This window comes from Haliaeetus albicilla, chromosome 8 (assembly GCF_947461875.1).
Source record: "Haliaeetus albicilla chromosome 8, bHalAlb1.1, whole genome shotgun sequence".
Classification (NCBI taxonomy): domain Eukaryota; kingdom Metazoa; phylum Chordata; class Aves; order Accipitriformes; family Accipitridae; genus Haliaeetus; species Haliaeetus albicilla.
Window position 1 is genome coordinate 32605972 of NC_091490.1, and position 18280 is coordinate 32624251.

Here is an 18280-nt window from a genome sequence, read left to right on the forward strand (position 1 = left end):
ATGTGAAAGACACGGAAAATTCCTGTAGAAGAAACTAAAAGTCATGTTTTTACTCTTAACTTACTCCTAGCTGAAGCACCTCTTGGGCAGCCAGTTTAATGAGCAGAAGCTATGTCCAAAAAAAAAAAAAAAAAAAAGAAAAATCCTAGAAATTACAATGGGTTTAGAAACCTGCTTGCTGCACAAAGCAGATAACTAGTGTCCACTCATAGCACAGGTGACATACTTTGGTGACAGATAAAAACATGCCCTGTTGTCATGCTCCAATTCAGAGAGCTTTAAGCACTAACATCACAGTGAAGCACTAAAAGCATGTTGAAGCTACTTCAGACAGGAAGCCCAAGGAGAGGGCAGGTCACCATTTAGACAATTTCATCGTACTGGAATGTGAACACAAGGTACCTTCGATTCTTACAGTTGTGCAACACTGTATGTGGAACAAGCACCAGGTGGTGTTTCTGGATTGTGACCTTTAGCATGGTGTGCGTTCAGCTATGTGGGTAACACTACCCCAGGTCAACACTTCCAGGTGTTGATCCAGTCATAACCTACCTCCACGTGAAGGGCTGCCCTCTGTTCGTAGGTTCTTCAGGCAGTCCCAGAGAGCCATCTTTTCTAGTCTACGCTTTGTTCTAATAGCCTCTGGTAGTGCAATAGTCAGTTTTCCCTCCACAAAGAAAAATTTAAAATAAGGTATTTCTGTGGAAAAGTCTTTTCTCCAAAAGGAGGGGAAAGAAAGTAAGTGTTCAGAAATATAACCTGGGAAGTAGCATGAGTGCTTGTGACAGTGTTAAGACAAAGACACTGTAAACTACAAAACCCTTAACTTAGTACTCCTGCCAGAAACCCGTAAGATTTACCTTCAACCAATATTTACGATATGGGTAAAGATGCGTTTATTCTGTTATGTACCTGAACAGAGATATAAAGGAGAGACTAGCTTTGGAAACATCTCACAAGTGTATTTATTAGTCAGGAGCAATCGGTCTCAAAGCATGACCCATTTCATACTTTAAATGGCGTTTCATTACACTGCAGCTGCACAAGCCTCTGTTCTCCCTGAACAGATGCTTGATATGCAGAAGGCAGACTTTAGCACACTACTTATTTACATACATAAGTTCCTGGATTTGCTTAGGTTTGAGGGCAGTAGTTCAAGAAAAGTCTGTTTGTCTTAATCATTTGAAAAGCTTCTTTCTTTTCTTTCTCCACTGTTTATCATCCACATCTTCAGTACCATCAGGAGGATCTGGTATTACAAAGCCATCAGTCATTTTATAGTACACTACTGTGGAATCTGACTCAACTATGGCCAAGGTAACTGACAGCGGGGTGTCGGGATCATCTTGTGGGAGAGATGCTTTCTTCATAATTTCTCTTATCCTAGAAGAGGAAACAAGCGGTTAGAAAGGAGTCCACAACCACCTAACGATGGCACGAAGGCAGAAGTGCACCATTGCTATTTTTATTCACCCTGGTTTTATTCTCCAAATTTGTCTTCACTAAAGAAAGTGCAGTATCTGTTCTAATAAAAATCCAAAGTCGTATAATCAAGCAACAAAATTAAGTAACAAAGAATCTTATAAAAATACACTCAGTTCCATACATCTCTGCTGGAAATGGCTCAACACATGCTTCTAAGCTTTGCTTAGGTGTACTACAGTGCACATGCCTCAACCATCCTTCAACGACCACAATCATAACATGGCAATCTCCAACGGCCTTATTTTCATGAGATTTTAAAAAAAATATATCAAATTGAATAACACATGGTGTTCAATTAGAGAACAAAATAATTAAGACTTGTTCCATTTGTAGAGATAAGTCTTCCAGTCTCTGTGCTACAGTTCTCTGCCAGACTGTGGAAGATGCAGGAACCCAAGACAGGTTTCTCTACCTCCCTGTCTAGACTAGAAGCCACAAGACTAATGTTCTTCTTCAAGACAGCACAAATGTCTTCCTTAAAAATTCAAGACAAAGTTATGCAATTTTTCCTGTTCAGCTTATTTTAAGAATAACATGCCAGTTACTGTTCAGTTCAGCGCTGAGGACAACACTGATTCCTGGAGTCCTTACATTACTGTTCCGACTGGGGAGCAAGTACTGAAGAAGTGCAGTGCCCAGGGGCAGAACAGTAACACCCCCCACAGCAAGCATTTCCACAGGGAGCCTTCTCCTTCACCTAAAGGTCGGGTGCAAGAGGACTCATCTGGGATTGCCAGGACAGGTTACACTCTTGGGAGAGGTCAGCTACGCAGTGAGAAAAATTGCCCCTTGCTTCATGTGCCCCCGAGACCTCATTCACCAGAAAACATGCATTACTGAAGCTGGGCACTGTAGTTGAAAAGAAGGCTCTTTCTAAATGCATCAGCTTTCAAACTTTAATCATCATCTTCCTTCCAAACCTCTTTGATCCCTTAATAAAAGCCAAATGGAAAGTGGCAGAGAATAAGCAGCAGCCTGGAAAGGCTATGCTATTAAGCCCGTGACCCTCTTAAGTATCCATCTGTGTTCTGAACTGTTCATAATCCAACTTGGCTAAATTCAGTAGTGCCTTTTCTTTTGATTTCACTACTGGCCCATATATAATGCAAGGCGAGGCAATACAATATAGTTAGTCATTTCATGCAACAGAGATACTAAGGCTGTGAAAAGCCATATTCAGGTCCTCCTACAATCAGCACACTTCATAACAAGAGAACAAATAAGCAAAGAGATACTGTATTGGCCACCGGTAGAAGAGAGACACCTGCACAAGAGTCATATTTCAAACAATGTGACATTAACTTCTCTGCTCCCGCCACCTCACCACTGCTTTGGTCTGCACATTTTCTTGGCAGGTGCCTTAGGCTCAGGGCCTTGCTGTGGGAACACTAACCGCACTGTGGGTATTAAGGAGAGCGTAAACACAACCCTGCCTTCCAAAGCTGTAGCCAATTCATGGATGGAGGTGCTCTGCAACAAAAAAGAAATGCATCCCACTATGAGCAATACCTCAAATACAGCACGGCCTTCCAGTGAAAGCACTACCTAGTGAGGGGGGTCACATGCCTGCTGCAGTTGCACCAGTAAGTACCGAGTGAATCGCAGGTGTACAAGCAGGCACCAGGACTGCAGTAAGCAAGGACAAACGAGCTGAATGTCTAAGGCACAGCAGTGAAGCACTGTACCTCTGTGCTGATGCTGGGCACCTTCTGCTCTTGTCACTGTTTCCAGCCCCCCTTTAGGGGTACCTCCACCACAATGTCTTGCCATAGCTCTGGCAGGTGACAAGAGCCTGGGAAAGGATTCCAGATGTCCTTCCAGACATGCTACACATGCACAGAGCAAGAATCCACTTGTCACATGCTGGTAGCTCGTGTCTGGAGGAAGCTCTGAATAAGTTGTCGATGGTAAGTCCAGGCTACTGGCAGAGACCCAGTGAGGCTTTTATGAAGCAGTGGATATTAATTTCTTTCTCTCCCAGGAAAGTGAAATAGAAATAGCAATAAAAAGCCAAATAAAAGGGTACAGCTACCCAGGAGAGCTATTTTGGGACCAAACTTGTGTTAAGTGTGGACAGTCCCATATCTGGATGCAGATTCAGGCAGTGGCCTATAGTCACCTGTCAGCCAGGGAAGAAGCACCTTCATATTTTCTTCAGTAACTGTCACCATTTCTCTTCCTAGTCTATTAGGGAGATGGATGTAACAGTGAGGCATTAGATCTAGATTTCTCATCACTCATGATTTCTTCTTATCCTGTCAAGCACAGACATCTGAACCTTTATTTCCCCTCATTTAGCACTTAGACGATGCACCATGATCCCAAAAATGGTCAGGTCCTCACAACAGATTAATGACATATCTTCATGTCCCTGTCTTACTTTCAGGAGACTGAGTTTCAGGCTTTATGTAAAGAGCACAAAGACATGCCATTGCCTCAGGATTATCTGCTGACACTGCTGTCCTCAGAGCACAAATGCCTTCCACTGCACATGGGGAATCAGCCTCTATCATCGTAAAAAATTACAACTGCAAATGCAAGATTCTCATCTTCCCAGTGTTCTCAACACAGGCAGCCCCAAAACAAGAGCTCTCATTCATGCATACCATGACTAGCCATAATGCAATGCAGCACATCTGCAGATTAGTGAGAGGGTATCTTTTAAAAGAATAAGCTTCGGAATTCAGGAAGTCTGTATCAGACGCCTGTGTTTCCTCTCCGCCCCTGAAGGCATCACTGTTAGCCTCTGCATCCAGCATGTTCACAAAGTTTCTCTGCAGCAGCGGACATTTCAAAGAAGGGAGTCAGATAACATCTGGGTTTGTGCTGATTCCACTACACTTGCTACGTGCCATGAACAGAAAGATGAAATATTGCAGGAAGTGTATAGTTTTTTTAATCCTTTTGATGTTTCTAACACTGCCTATGAAAAAAAAAAAGCAAGAAGTGTTCTTGGCCTTCTGAAATTCTTAGGAATACATGTTTGACCTCCTAAACAAGGCAAGAAGCCTTTCTTTCAAGAGATACAGCCCTCTAGGTTGCCCATCTCACACTACAGCTGCATTCAATGACTAAAACAAAGTCCTAAACAAGAAAACTGTATGTTAACACCTTCCCCCAACAGAGCTAGCTGACTTCATTTACTAAGTTAATGGTTACAGATAAGCTCCTTAATGACCATCTGCTACACCATACCAGTGATGTCAGTTATAAAAGCTGGCTTTTGCTTAAGTAAAAGTGGATTTAATGTTTCTGAAAGTGTCAAATTTTAGAAGCCTCTGGGACAGAGAATTTCAATACATCCAGTACTTTGGCATACTCCACCAACAGTCTTGATAACCTTCATTCACCAGCATCCTGACCAGCCTTTTCCTCATGAATCACAACTGTGTTAGGACACATCCTGCAAACATTGTTCCCATTGATACCAAAGGGTCCACAATGACTCTGGTGGTCCAACAGCATGAAGTACACAGAAGGTGTGGTGTCAAGCATCTGGCATGGACTGGCTCTACCTGGATCCTCCTTTTCAACAGGCGTTCAGGTATGCCCACTCCACTGGCTAGACATGAAGTTTTAAGCAGAATGCGAGACTTAACATGAGAAAAGGTGCAGCTGAGAAACAGTTAACACTGTTTTCCAGTGTCTGAATAAAAGCTTAGCATGTTTTCACTACAGTCTCAAGTAAAGCCTATGTTGGAAGAATGCACCATTTCACTTTGTCATCTCCTGAAGGACACTATACAACACAACACTCAGTCATCTTAGTAGATGTTCATCCACAGGCTCTGCCTTGTTCATTGCCTTAGACTTGTTCTTCCACAGGCTCAGCCTGCCTAGGAAGATTGGGGACAATCAACCCTACACATGCAGCCTTCTCAGGATTTATGCCGATGACTACCTGGTAAAAAATAAAAGGCATCTAGAGCCCCAAGAAAGCACACAGAACAATCAAGTGTGTGTGCTGCTGCATGCACAGTGAGAAGTCTATGAGTTAAAATATCCTGCAACCACTCCTTTCCGTTTTCACCTCCCCACCATGAAGAAAAGCCATTGAATGTTAGGCAACACTGAAGCTTTAGGTTTTCCCACACAAAAAAGGTACATCTCAAACAAAGGCACTGTGAAAGAAAAATAACATACGTAAGCTAGGGGAATACAGACACTACAAGAAACACTAGAAAGTTTTATTTAAGTCCCATAAATAGAATATGACCAAATATTTTTTTTAGTAAGAATTCTCCTCTGTTGCAGATCGTACAGGCCAAAGTTTTCAGAAGAGCTTGAAAACCCATCTCTAAAAGCTCATGGCATCTGCACATTTGCTGCAAGCTAGGATCTGCTCCCACCAAGACAAATGCAAGTAGGACAAAGCCCTCAGAGTCCACCTAGGAAGGAAGCTCACATTCACCTCACATTGCAGGAGATGAAAAGGATTTCATCTCAAACACTGAAGAAGACACTCTTATACAAAAGCAAATACCTGCTATTTCTAAAGCCCTTTGCATCAGAAAAAGGGCTTTAGAAAAGGCTTTCTAGATACCTACAAACCACAGTCAGCAGAGGTTGCTTTTTTCTACAAAGAATTAGTCATAAGAGCAGGTTTAACTTACTTAACATCATGCAAGGACCACTGCAGCTAAGGTAACAGCACTATGAATGTCATCCTGCATTTGCCTTTACTGCTGCCTTCAAACTAAATGGCAACAGTGAACTTACCTGGTCTTCTATTGCTGTTGCAATTAATAGGTTAAAAACAAAACAAAAAAATCCATACAAAAGAAAAGAGGGAGATTTTCCATCTTTCCCCCATCTTGATTTTTTATTAACAAAACACTTTTCATACTAGGTAGGCCTTCAACACATGTCAGAAATCTGTACCATCTTTCCTAATGGTCTGCTCCTAACAAAATAACATTGCCCTTTTTGCTTCACGGAAAGAAAAAGGCAAATGACTGGTGAACTTCAGGCAACTGTGGCTTGAGGTTTTAACTGACTGTCCAAAAAACTAGAAGAGAACAGAATCATAAAGGAAAGATAACATGGACAGACAGTTTTGTGTTGAACAAAAGAGTATTTCAGTGATATATCCCATGCAAGTACCTCTGAGAAGCAGCGGAAACACTGAGAGCTCAGAGTAGTTTTATGGAGGTTGCATAGTGCTCCATTGAGCTGAAATGGAACTACTGCCTTCCCTACCATAAAAGCCAAGGGCTTTCAATCTGCCCTTTATACTTGGATGAATAATTCATTGCAGGCTTGGCCAGCCCAAACAGCTCCCTCGCCTCCATGCAAGGCAGGGCTGGAGAGTCAACACAAGTTGGTCTCTGTACCGCTACACAGAGATCATTACTCTGTGCATTGGAGCGCACCATTGTACCAGACTTGTTCAGATAGGCCCCATGACAAGAGAACCAAGGCAGAGGAAAACTCCTCTAAAGCACAATACCTTGAATTTAGCCAGCACTACGAAAACAGGGCAGCATGGCTCACCATCAGGAATGCTGCTCCAGACATTGCTGCCTGCCCTGCAGCTAGATTAACCTAGTGCCTTGAAATATATGGGAAGAAGAATGTGGTGGTGGTGGGAGAAGGTGTGAATGGACACCGCTGTTTCTTGGGATTTGTCTCCAAACTACAGGAACATGGGATGCTAGAGGAAACTCATGGTTTTGTAATGGAAAAAAAAACCAAAAAAAACCCAAAAAAACCCCAAACAACCAAACCACAAAGAAAACACCACATGGCTTACTGGTCAGGAAAAGGAATTGAAACCCCAAGGAATATAAAGTCATTTTTTCCGTGGAAGTTGAAAAAGGAAACAAGACAAATCATGCCAGAGGGAGGAATCAGAATTCAGCAAAGTTCTACAAGATACACCAACTATAAGACATTCAATCATAGTACTGCACAACCAACTCAGCTGTATGAGCCGCATCAATCACTTTTAAACTACTAATAAAGAGTTTGCATCTAGAAGCCATTAGTTACATTTTCAATGTGTGATTTACTGTATGAGTAAACTGAAATAATGCTTATAGCAGAAGAGCTACTGACAAAACTGTGAAGAGGATGCAAGATAAGGAGCATGTCACACTTCCAGTGCATTTAAAATAGCAGTATGAGCCGCATCAATCACTTTTAAACTACTAATAAAGAGTTTGCATCTAGAAGCCATTAGTTACATTTTCAATGTGTGATTTACTGTATGAGTAAACTGAAATAATGCTTATAGCAGAAGAGCTACTGACAAAACTCTGAAGAGGATGCAAGATAAGGAGCATGTCACACTTCCAGTGCATTTAAAATAGCAGTGCTTCTTATAAGCAAAACCACTTCAGATTAGAGGAAGATCTATTTCACAAATTACAGATTTAGAAGAGGATAAATTGCTTCCAGTCCTCAGATTTGCTTCTAAGGATGCTTATCAGCTTTAAAATGAAATATTTATGTATTCTTTTTCCAAAATTAAGTTACCGTTTTAACAAAATAACCCTTCCCCTCTTAGCCTAAACCAAACTTTGCAGTCTCCATAACCTCATGCAACTGACTTCATTTCCAACACTTGCACACAAAAAACAAACAGGGCACTGACATATCATTTAATCTGACAGTCTATTAGTAACATTTTGCTCAGACAATGTTATTTGTCTAGGACAGACAGCATGTAATTCCATTAGATCCAGCATCTAACTCCCTGGTCCTTGGAAGGATCAAGGCTTTCAACACTATCTAGAAAATCCAGCTGTCAACACTGTGAGCTCTCCCACACTTGCTGAGCTTGGTTTATGCTAGTCATTTCTGCCAGCTCTGAAGCATGATTACCTGTATTTAACTGCTTCACCCTCTCTGGGGAGCCACAATTCTGGAATATGCTGACAATTAGGTACTTGGTGTGCACGAAGGTGTTGTCTGCAGTAGTGAACGGCAAACACGTCCCAGCCAATGGATCTATGAATTCCTCCTGCAAGCATGAACCACTGCTAAATTCAAAGGCATACAAACACAAGGTTCTCCAAACCTTAGCCAGCTGTGTGTGGTTGAGAGAGTGGTCCAAGACAGGCATAAGTTGCATCTTATTCTCCAGGTCTTCACTCTCAGAAGATCCAGCAATCTTCATTTTAAGAGCATGCATGCACAGCATAAAGCCACTTCTCAGATTGTATGAGACTACCGTTTGCGTTGGTAGTCACTTTGCTCCAGACCCTGTAATTTTGCGATTCAGTGAGTTACTGTGCAGCCTTACACTGGCAGGGCAGGATGATCAGCTTCCATCAAGCTGTTTGTAGAAGTGGACAGTAAGCTTAGCAAGCAGAACAGCGTTTGCCTTAAGCTGTTAACTGTCATGCATAAACTGGACATGATGAAATCTTATAATAGGCAAAAAAACATTGAGTGGATTTTTTTTTTTGTAGGGCACTCAGATTTATCATTTGCTTAGGTGTCTTGCTGGTAATTTCCACAGCAACTTTACTACAGCCTTTTAAGGACACAGTCCTCTCAGTGTCAGCCAAGCAGGAATCTTCATGAGACACCTGGGAAGGCAGAGCTTGGCTGAAGTGGCTTTGAGAAGAAAACCACCTCTGCAGCCCTTACCCAGGCCTTACTGGTTAAGCAAGGAAATGCTGTCCATAAACGCTGCCATTTGCTAGTTGCTTTTGCAGTTAGCACATTTCCAGGCCCAGCAATGAGGACAGAACTTTTTCACCTTCCCAACCCCCTCCAATGGCTTACTTTCAACACTGAACTGCATTTACTTGTACTCATACCTCTTCCTCTACCTTCAGCAGGTAATGCAAAAACCCAAAGCATTGCTTTGAACAAAACAGCAAAGTAGCTAAGTACAAAAGCTTTCCTGTCTACCTACAGCTTGGTAAGTCAAGTGAGAAAACATAATTTAAGAGATCACATACCTAACAAGCCTCTTACTATCAACAATCACAACAAAATATTCATCACTGACAGAACAAAGAGGCAGTAGTACTGCAATACACTTTCCAACTCCTTCTGTAGGATGCCTTTTTAATGGCCTCCCTCTGTGCTCCGTAACTTTGAGCTACAGTTATTGTCTATACCCCCTGTTTTTTGCCTACTGTTCCAACAAAGGAGCCAAGGAGTTGATGCTGTCCTTTCTCTACGAAGACTGACCAGGCCCCTCCGATCAGTGGTGACCTGCCAATGAAACGCCAAGCATGTATATGCACATACACACTCAATAACAAAATACAAGCACATACGATCTTCCTGCCTGACAACATCTATGGGTATCAAGCACATATAGGCTTTAATGGACTCATCCAGCATTACAGCCCAGTATTCAGCTCATTTTAGTGACAATACGCTCTATGTAGTTGCTCTGTAGCAAAACCCAGTCACAAACTGTACTTTTAATCAATGTGATGCATTCACTTTTTGCTTCTCTAACACACACCCTTCCAGTAATGGATTCCATCCACACTGGTGCCAGAAGCAGAGCAAACAGTATCACCACAGTACAAACAAGTTCAGAGGCTCCAAGTGAAAAGCTCCAATGAAACAGTAAAAGATAGGACATACATGCAGTGCAATATCTCACCGTCATTAAAAGCCAATTAGAACATACTTGCTGGCATTGATCCAATGTCAGGAATCAAAGTTTCCCACATAGGTGGAAACCTACTACATTAAACAAGCACAACTCCTCAACACATAGGCACAATTTCTTAAAGATCCCATATCCTAATTTGCTGCCTTCTTTGCCCACCTAAAATCTATTTGAACCTGTGAATAGCAGTGTGTCCCTTTCACACACATACAGCGATCTGCTTCTTGCAGAGAGGCTGAATGACACTCAGCATTTCATCCTGCAAGACCTCTCTGCAGCTTTCCTCTGTTGTGGAGATCACACCCTACTTCTCTGTATGACCAAGCCCACAAGAGTGATTGGCCAATATTTGCAAATGGAAGATCTTTTCAGCACGTAGATAGTACTCAAATCCATCAATATCTAGTAAGTCATTTTCTTCCCCCTCACAAATATGCTCTTAGGAAAACACATAGCAGAATCAAGATGGAAGTCTGTTTGCAGAAGACTGATCTGTCACTTCTAAAACAAAACAAAACAAAAAAGGCAAAACCCCTAGCATGCCTAAAACATCATTCCTAGATCGCGCGCACACACACGTCTGCTAAGTGCAATTCATCAGCTACCTGCTACTGTGTCAGGCTGCTGCCTGCAGAGCAAGAGGAAACAGCAAACAGCAGCAAGATCTGTAAAGCTAGCCCTGAGCACACACTCCTAGCAAGAGTAGGAACAGAAGAAACGGAAAAAATGTACTACCATATAATGCAGCTGAAATAGTTCAGGTCTTCAGATACATCACAGGAAAGAATGGCAAATACCAGCAAGAGAAGGCAGACATCATCAGAGAGTAAATAATACTGTGTGTTTGAGGCTGCTCTAGGGGCCAGTTAAAATATACTGTAAAATCACTGAAGTGGAATTTCTCTAGGCTGTAAATATCTGTATTATCACCAAGTCATAGCTGTGTTGTCCTCCGCTTGAGAATTACTTAGTCTTGCATGTGTAAGGCAAGTAAGTAAAAAATCACAGCTCAAGGGACAGTTAGACATTAGACTCCAGATAAGCAAGAGGAATTTCTGGTTGAAAGTAGCCAAATTATACTTTCAAAACAAAGAGGAAATGAAACCAAACACACCAGGCTTATCCATAGAGTTGACAATGAAAAAAAAAGTTTATTCTTAGACAGGTCTGAGGGGCTTTCTTCCCCCTTAGGTACTTTAAAGCCCAGTGACACAAATCTATTGCTAGATTTCCCAGACTACAAAAAAGCAGCACAAGAATGTTCAAAACATAAGCTGTGAAGGTCTTGTATTCTAAACTTGTCTCTCAAACATATACTTTGATAACAATTGTTATCTCCTAGAGCATAAGCAACTTCTAAACAATATGAAGTGTTTATCAGCAGGAGGCGTCAGCTGTTGTGGGAAGCTGACAAAGGCCTACCACTTTCAGAGAGGGAGAAGCAGAGGCTGACGCAGCTTAGAAAATTAAAGGAATCTCAACTTTGCATGTACATTTGCAGCACCCAAAATAACTCTGCTCACAGGCTGAGATATTGCTTTCCTCTGATACTCCTTTGTTTCCTCCCCCTTCCCCTCTTGACCAAGGCATCAGCAGCCTGTTAAATATATCTGTTCTTCATTCTATCTTATTGGTGACACGGGCCAAACACTGACCACATCCTCACCTCTCGTGGCTTAAAGATATGTGCACAGGTACTGGCACCATCACTTGGAGACTGTCCTGTTCTCTTTCACGTGCATGTAAACATACAAGTTGCAGTTCTGCTACTCCGACGTGCTTCACTTCATGCCAGTTTCTCCCTAGAAAGATTCATCATCAATGATAAGGACCAGAACACAAACCAGAAGTTTTAATCATTCAGATATCAAATTTGGTATATAAGTTAACATCTAAGGTTCTGTTTTTTCTCCCTCTCCTCACAGGAGATTTCCCATGAGAGACAACTACCCCATTCAACTGTCAAGCTCCCCTTCTGAGAAACAATCCTGTTAAAGAAACCCACAGGAGCAGTACTAGGCTGCTGACTCCAGAGCTACACTGATTGATGGTGAATAGGGATCTGCCTGACAAAGCTTTGTTTCAAAAAGGCAAGAAGATGACAAAAACCATCTCTGTCACCTGCAGCATAAAAGGGTAATCCAAATTTGAACTTTATCAGCACCCTAAACTGTGAAGAAGCAGGTGCTAAAACCTTGATTATTGATAACATAAAGTTCTTCCCTTCTGCTTGAAGGGATAAAGCTAAAAGTTTCTGCTGCAGAACTACAGGGGCCTTCTCTTAAAGCCTATCAAGGCATTTTCTTCAGAGGTGTAACAATAACAGACATGGTGCTTTCTGGCCTGTAAAATCCCTCCCTTCCCTGATCTTGAGAACCACCAGCCTCCAAGAGAAACTGAAGTATTTTTATTAGGCTGGCTGCCTGCCTACACACAGTCCCTTTTCAACAAAGCCAACGTGGGAGAACCACAGGCAGAAGTTTATATATCCCATAACTCTGCTCCACTCTTACAAGACAGCGAAAGACTACACTGCATTTGTCATAATTATTGCCACCAGACTTACAAGTTATCTTCTCTCCTACAGCAATCCTGCCCTTGACAAAAAACAGTATCCTAATCAGGCCAGCACACATCAGCCATTTGCTAATGGTAATCAGTAACTTTGACATTAATTTACAAATGAGGACTCTACTACCAGCACAACCAATTGAACTTGTAACTTCACCTTTCTATGCTCCTTTTCATTCCCCTACTCCTCTTTTTCTTTTTTTCCATGCCAAGTGTCTTTGCCCTGGAACACCTGCACCCGTAACTGCTAGACAAAATGGGCCCTCATCTTCGTAAAGGCGCCAGGTAGGCACAGGATAGAAATCTTCAGCACCAAAATACCATCTGCTTCTTAGGTAACCATCACTGCATTATGTTTCAAAAACAACGCCAAGGATTTTTGTAGGAAAGGTCTTGCTAGCACAAACTTTAATAGCACCTAAAGGCAAATACATTTGCTGGGATGTCTACTCAGTCACTTCATTGAATTACCTTCTAAGAGGTCCAGGTATACCACAAAAGCAGCATAGATTTGAGCACCGTCAGATATATCAAGAGACATCATTTCTGTGAACTGAAACCCAAAAAGTAACATTGGTGAAGGAAAGCAGAAGTTATATTAAGAATACACAGACCAAACCCAGAATCTGTACAGCTGTCTAAGCCACTGAAGTCTGAAACCAGTTTTAAGGACCAGCTGGCAATTAAAAAGCAGGACTTGTTTTCTGACTGTATCTTAAGACCTCTCTTTTCCACATTCCCCCTATTTCGGTGCTTAAGAAAGCAAGCCAAATAAACAAATAAATGAGGAATCACAACTATTTCTGGAACAGATCTAGCTTTGTGGAGAAGGGCTATGAATTTTACCTATTTTTGCTGCAGTACATCAACATAAGATGACGGCCAAATTAAATACCTCCACGTTTTCAGTATGCTAAAAATTAAGATGGAGTCAGAGTTTAAGACGCTTGCGTTTTCCAGCTGTGATTTCAGCATTTACTACCTCGTCCCCGACTAAAGCCGCCATTCCCCAACAACCCCACCGGCTCTCCTCACGGGACGGCAGGCGAGCCCCCGCAACAGACCCAACACAACGAAACCCGTTGTATTAAAATCTCCTCCTCCAGCCTCCCTTCGGGAGAGGGGGGAACCCGCCTGACCGGCCCCTCGGCCTCGGGGTGCCGCCGGTCACCTACGTGCGCCCCCGACCCGAGATGCTCCTCAAAGCCGCGGTGGGGGGAAATCCTGTCAGGGGCCGGGGCAAGGGGCACGGGCGGGAAAGCGAGACCCGAGCGACCGAGGGCTCCCCGCCTCACTCAGCGGGGTGGGCTCTAACAGTCGCCCCCCTCCCCGCCCCTCAGCGCCCGAGCGCCGCGCTCCCCCGCCCCGCGCACAGGCCTACCGTGGGGTGAGTCGCCATCCAGTTGCCGCCAGCCCCCCCCGCCCAGTCCCCCTGGCCCCCCGACGCCCGCCCGCCGGCGGAGGCTCCCCCCGCCGGGCCGCAGCCCCCCTCCGCCGGGCCGGCCGCCGGCTCCATGCGCTCCCCGGTGTAACGCGACTTCGCTCCGGGCGGCGCCACGCAGCCGAGCGCTCCCCGGCAACGTGCGGCGCCGGTTCCGTTCCGCCTCCGTCCCGTTCCGCCCCCCCCTCCCCGAGCCAAGACTCTGCCTCCACCGCCAGAGGTGCTGCGTTAAACCCTATCTACGGCCAGGGCGGTGTATATACACCTCATCACAGTGGGTCCCTTGGCCGTCCCTTTTTCTAATTGCAAGGCCTTATTTCTCAAGGAGGCCTGGGGGTCGCCAGTAACTACCTCAAGCAGGTAGCCCAGAAAGCAGGGCCAGAAACCGCCCTGTCCGGTGTGGAGACCCGGCGGGAGAGAGGGGGCCGTGAAAGGGACGTGGAGCTTGGAGAAGAGACGTTTTAGGGGAACAAGGCAGGGTTTATAACCCACGCACGCATTTAAGCCCGTTTGGGTTTAGAATATGTTCTGTGGGCGGTGGGGAGCATCTCGGAGATACTTCACGTGTAGGTTTCTGTGGAGCACCTCCACGCTTCATTCTTTTCATCACGACTCACAGGTGCCATCCAGACACCAAAGGACTGGCCGGAGTTCCCTGGAGCCGCACCTGGGCCCAGCGGCCTTGCCACCCGTGCTGTCGGCATGGGGCCAGTGGAGCCGCCGGCGAGGCCTGCCTGAGGGAGGTGGGCCTGTGGGGCCTGGGGGTGGGAGGGAAACCTGGGGAGCTGGAGTAAAGGGGCGAGAGGTGGCCAGCGAGGGAAAGGAGCGAGGTAGGCATCAGTGTAAGAGATGGAAGGTTTCCGTGTCAAGGGAAAGAGGGGAAAATAATCCTGGGGAGAGTAAACTGTAGGTGAACATAACATAAACCTAATCTGAGCGAAAGTCCCCTTGGAAAGAGAGAAACGCCTGCAGAGAAAGTATGAAGGGAGAAGAAGAAACAAAAGCAAATAATGTGCTATTAATGTATGGTGTCCAAAGCTTTTATAGGCTGGTTAAGAGATTCAGGTTCAAGGTATTGTTATTAAAAGCATCTTGGACTGCTTGACTTAGAAATATCTCTGACTTCCGGCACTATACGGTTTGCCTAATGCAAAGTGTCCCAGGTCTGGCTTACCAGCTCCATCTGTCTTGGCACCTCTTTTGATAAATTTCAAACACTGGCTTAAGTGAAGTCAGGCCTGTCTCTTACAGCATTTTGAATAGCTTCAAGCTGGTGTCCGTGCACAAAAAAAGCTGCATGCTGTTTTTAGCAGATATACAGAGCATATTGTAACATCAAATGAGAGACTGCAAAGCCCTCGCTTGTGTACTGTGCTTGGTCTTCATCAGGCTACACCAAGAAAAATCTGGCTGACGTTGGAAACTGCCAAACAGCTACACTGATTAGAGGAAATACGATGTATGATCTTGAGATGATCAGATTGATGCAGGGCCTAGTGAAAAATGAACAGTGCTGTCTTTAACCCATCTTGTTTATGGGCTTAATGATTATTATATAATAAAGCATCAATGAAAATTAATCTATATGTATTGAGTACATAAATTGGTGTGTGGTTTGTAGACACAGGATGTCATTGGGGCCAATCTTATTCAAGCAATTTTGAGAAGGTTGGCCTGTTTAAAAAGCATTGTTTTAGCCAGCACTTCAATTCCTTGGGCACAAAATAAATTTTAAAAAAAGGAAAAAAAGAATCCAGACTCTGAGACTTTCATGGAAGAGTTGGCAACAGTGGTTCACTTGGCTGCTGAGAAAAGAATTGGATGGATTTGAGTCCTCAGAAGTGAAGAAGCAAATGAAATGAAATAGACTCGTCTGTAGATTCTTGTAGGTCTGAATATATGATACGCTTTACCAGAAGGATGGATCCTCTGTTTTCTACTGTGTGGGAAATGAATCTAAATTAGAAGAAAGCTGCCTCTCAGAGAATTTGTTACCTGCCAGTCCAAGGGAGTATGCCACTGCCAGAGACAGTTCTTAGAGCTGGACTGTTCTTTTTTGGTGTGGATATTTAGAGGAGGCTGAAACAAATGTTCTATATTTTATTTCTGTGGGACTTATGTCTGCAAAAAGCTGTTTCTTCCCCAAAGCTAGAATATTTACATCAGGGTGGTTAATTGTCCTGGGCAGCAGGATTGGGTCTTAGCTTAAAAAAAATACAGGATATAATTTTGGCTACTAATAAAGAAGTCAAAAATGTGTACAGATTTCTTTGTATATGCACATAAAGATATATGCATTTATAGATGTAAGAAAGACATGAATTGTAAGGGTACCTGTTGACCTGAACTTTCCAAACTTTCACCTGTGCTGTGTGGCTGGGAGTAAGAAATGAAGCTGAGTTGACTCCTTTCTCTTACGCGTGAAGAAACGTCTCATCATGTTTCAGGCATCTACCCTACTCCGGGGTAAGGACAGACTTCTTCTTTTGTGTACCAACATGAGACAGCCAGCAAAGTGAGTTGTGTGAGTGAGGGGAAAGTAATTTTGAAGAGAAAATTACTGTTTGTGGGGTGCTGCTGGAGGCAGCATCGCATTTGCCCCCAGCAAATCATTACGGTTCTGATGCTGTTCACAAAACAAAAAAACGGGAGTAGTCTGAAAAGAGCTGAAGCCACTTTAGATTTCACTGAAGACACCAAGAGCTGCACAGGCTAAAAAGCACACTCAGCCTTCTGCAAACGTGCTGACTGCAGTATCGTGTAACCGGATCACACCTTTACGCTTTGCTTTGCACGTAGGACAAAGCGGTGGCTTTGCAGTCTCTGCCTCCCAGGTCTTCCTTTGTTTCTGGGGGGAAACTGTTGTTGCACCTGCACCCGCAGAGGAGGCATGGCAAAGAGGAGTTACAGGAGGTGCATATTTCTCCTGAAGCTGCCACATAGCCTCCTAAAAATGGGATTGCGACCCAGCTTGAGTATCCAGTGGATGGAAAAAGCCAGCTGCCAGCCCTCCACGTCAAGCATAGTTCAGTAGCGTTAGTCCCCATCCTCCAAACGTGAGTGGTCCCATGGGCGACAGCGGCATTATGCGCATGTGCGTTCAGCTGGCTCCTGCAAAACCCTAATCACGTCATAGAGACTACAAAGCTGCTCCTTCTATTTGGTTAATGAATCCAAGCATAAAAGCAACATGTGCCAAACTCACCATGAAGAAAAGCCTCATTAATGTATCATTCTAGAAGGACAATTATAAAGGTATCCTGATGGGCAAACCGGAGGAATATATTTTCATTAATTGTTCAGGAATATGCTTACAAATTGCAGCAGGTTCTCAAATTTTAGTGCAGACGACTCGACCTCTGGAGATTCTTTATGGAAGTTTACTGTTTTCCTAGGATGTTCCTTTTTGTGTTAGTTTTTGGGGGAGTCATCTGATCAGGAAACTGAGACAATATAATTTGGCGTGGGTGATAAATTACATTCTATAAACAAAGAACACTGCAGACATGAACTCTCTATATATGCACTACCTGGGCTGGAAACAATTTACAATGAGATTATGGATAATTAATAAACAAATCTTCGGTTGCAAAATGTTTCCTCCTATCAGAGTCTTTCAAGAGCACGGAGAACAGCGCTGCCTGCTTAAAGTGGATCCATTCCTGTTGGAGGAACTACTTACCCACAGTAAAAACCAGATACGCCGTGATGGGGCCCTTAGAGTTAATTAGAGATTTCATCTTGAAAAGGGTTTAACATGCCCAAATCCTATTAACTTCTAAGAGAGCTGTGATTACTATGCCCCTTTTAAGATCACGACCCAACAATTTTAATTGCTGTAACACGTTTTATTTATTTGGTTGTTAAATTGCTGTCGGTCCATTCATGGGAACGTTTCCGTGGCGGGCGAGTCAATGAAACACAGGGAATATCTTCATCTTCCACCTGGGGCAACTACACCCTGCGCGTCCCTCCTGCAGCGTGGGGTGGGCTGCTTCGGACCGCCATCCTGGGGATGTTTGCAAAACACTTTTTGACATACAAGCGCGAAGTAACCTTAATTCCCTAGCGGGTGGGAAGGACGAGGGCGAGATCTTCACGTAAGCAGCAGACTAAGAGATCTCTTTGCGTTAGCACCGGCACTCGGAGGGTTCGCTGTAACGGGAACTGCCGAACGGCTCTTTCAAACCTAAAACTCG

The 18280-nt window shown here is 43.8% G+C and overlaps 1 protein-coding gene across 2 annotated transcripts; it reads right to left on the reverse strand.

The window, feature by feature from the left end:
- Positions 1-941: 941 nt before the first annotated feature.
- TSEN15 (tRNA splicing endonuclease subunit 15) lies at positions 942-14148 on the reverse strand. Of its 2 annotated transcripts, XM_069789589.1 has the most exons (5): positions 14022-14060; positions 13487-13553; positions 13112-13193; positions 11736-11871; positions 942-1383 (listed from the first exon to the last, which is right to left on the reverse strand). In XM_069789589.1, the coding sequence occupies exons 3-5, from the start codon at positions 13182-13184 to the stop codon at positions 1179-1181; spliced, it is 414 nt and encodes a 137-aa protein (XP_069645690.1). In that variant the 5' UTR covers positions 13185-13193; positions 13487-13553; positions 14022-14060; the 3' UTR covers positions 942-1178. The 2 variants fall into 2 exon arrangements, with proteins under 2 accessions (XP_069645690.1, XP_069645689.1); XM_069789588.1 differs by lacking the exon at positions 13487-13553 and having other exon boundaries at positions 14022-14148.
- Between the last annotated feature and the right edge of the window lie 4132 nt (positions 14149-18280).

What these genes read in the sequence shown, in the direction of transcription:
- TSEN15 (XM_069789588.1), bottom strand. An exon ending in ATACCTGGACCTCTTAGAAG is followed by an intron (nt 11,872 to 13,111) that starts GTAATTCAATGA and finishes GAATCTTTCTAG; the next exon opens with GGAGAAACTGGCATGAAGTG. An exon ending in ATATCTTTAAGCCACGAGAG is followed by an intron (nt 1,384 to 11,735) that starts GTGAGGATGTGG and finishes TTCCTCTTCTAG; the next exon opens with GATAAGAGAAATTATGAAGA.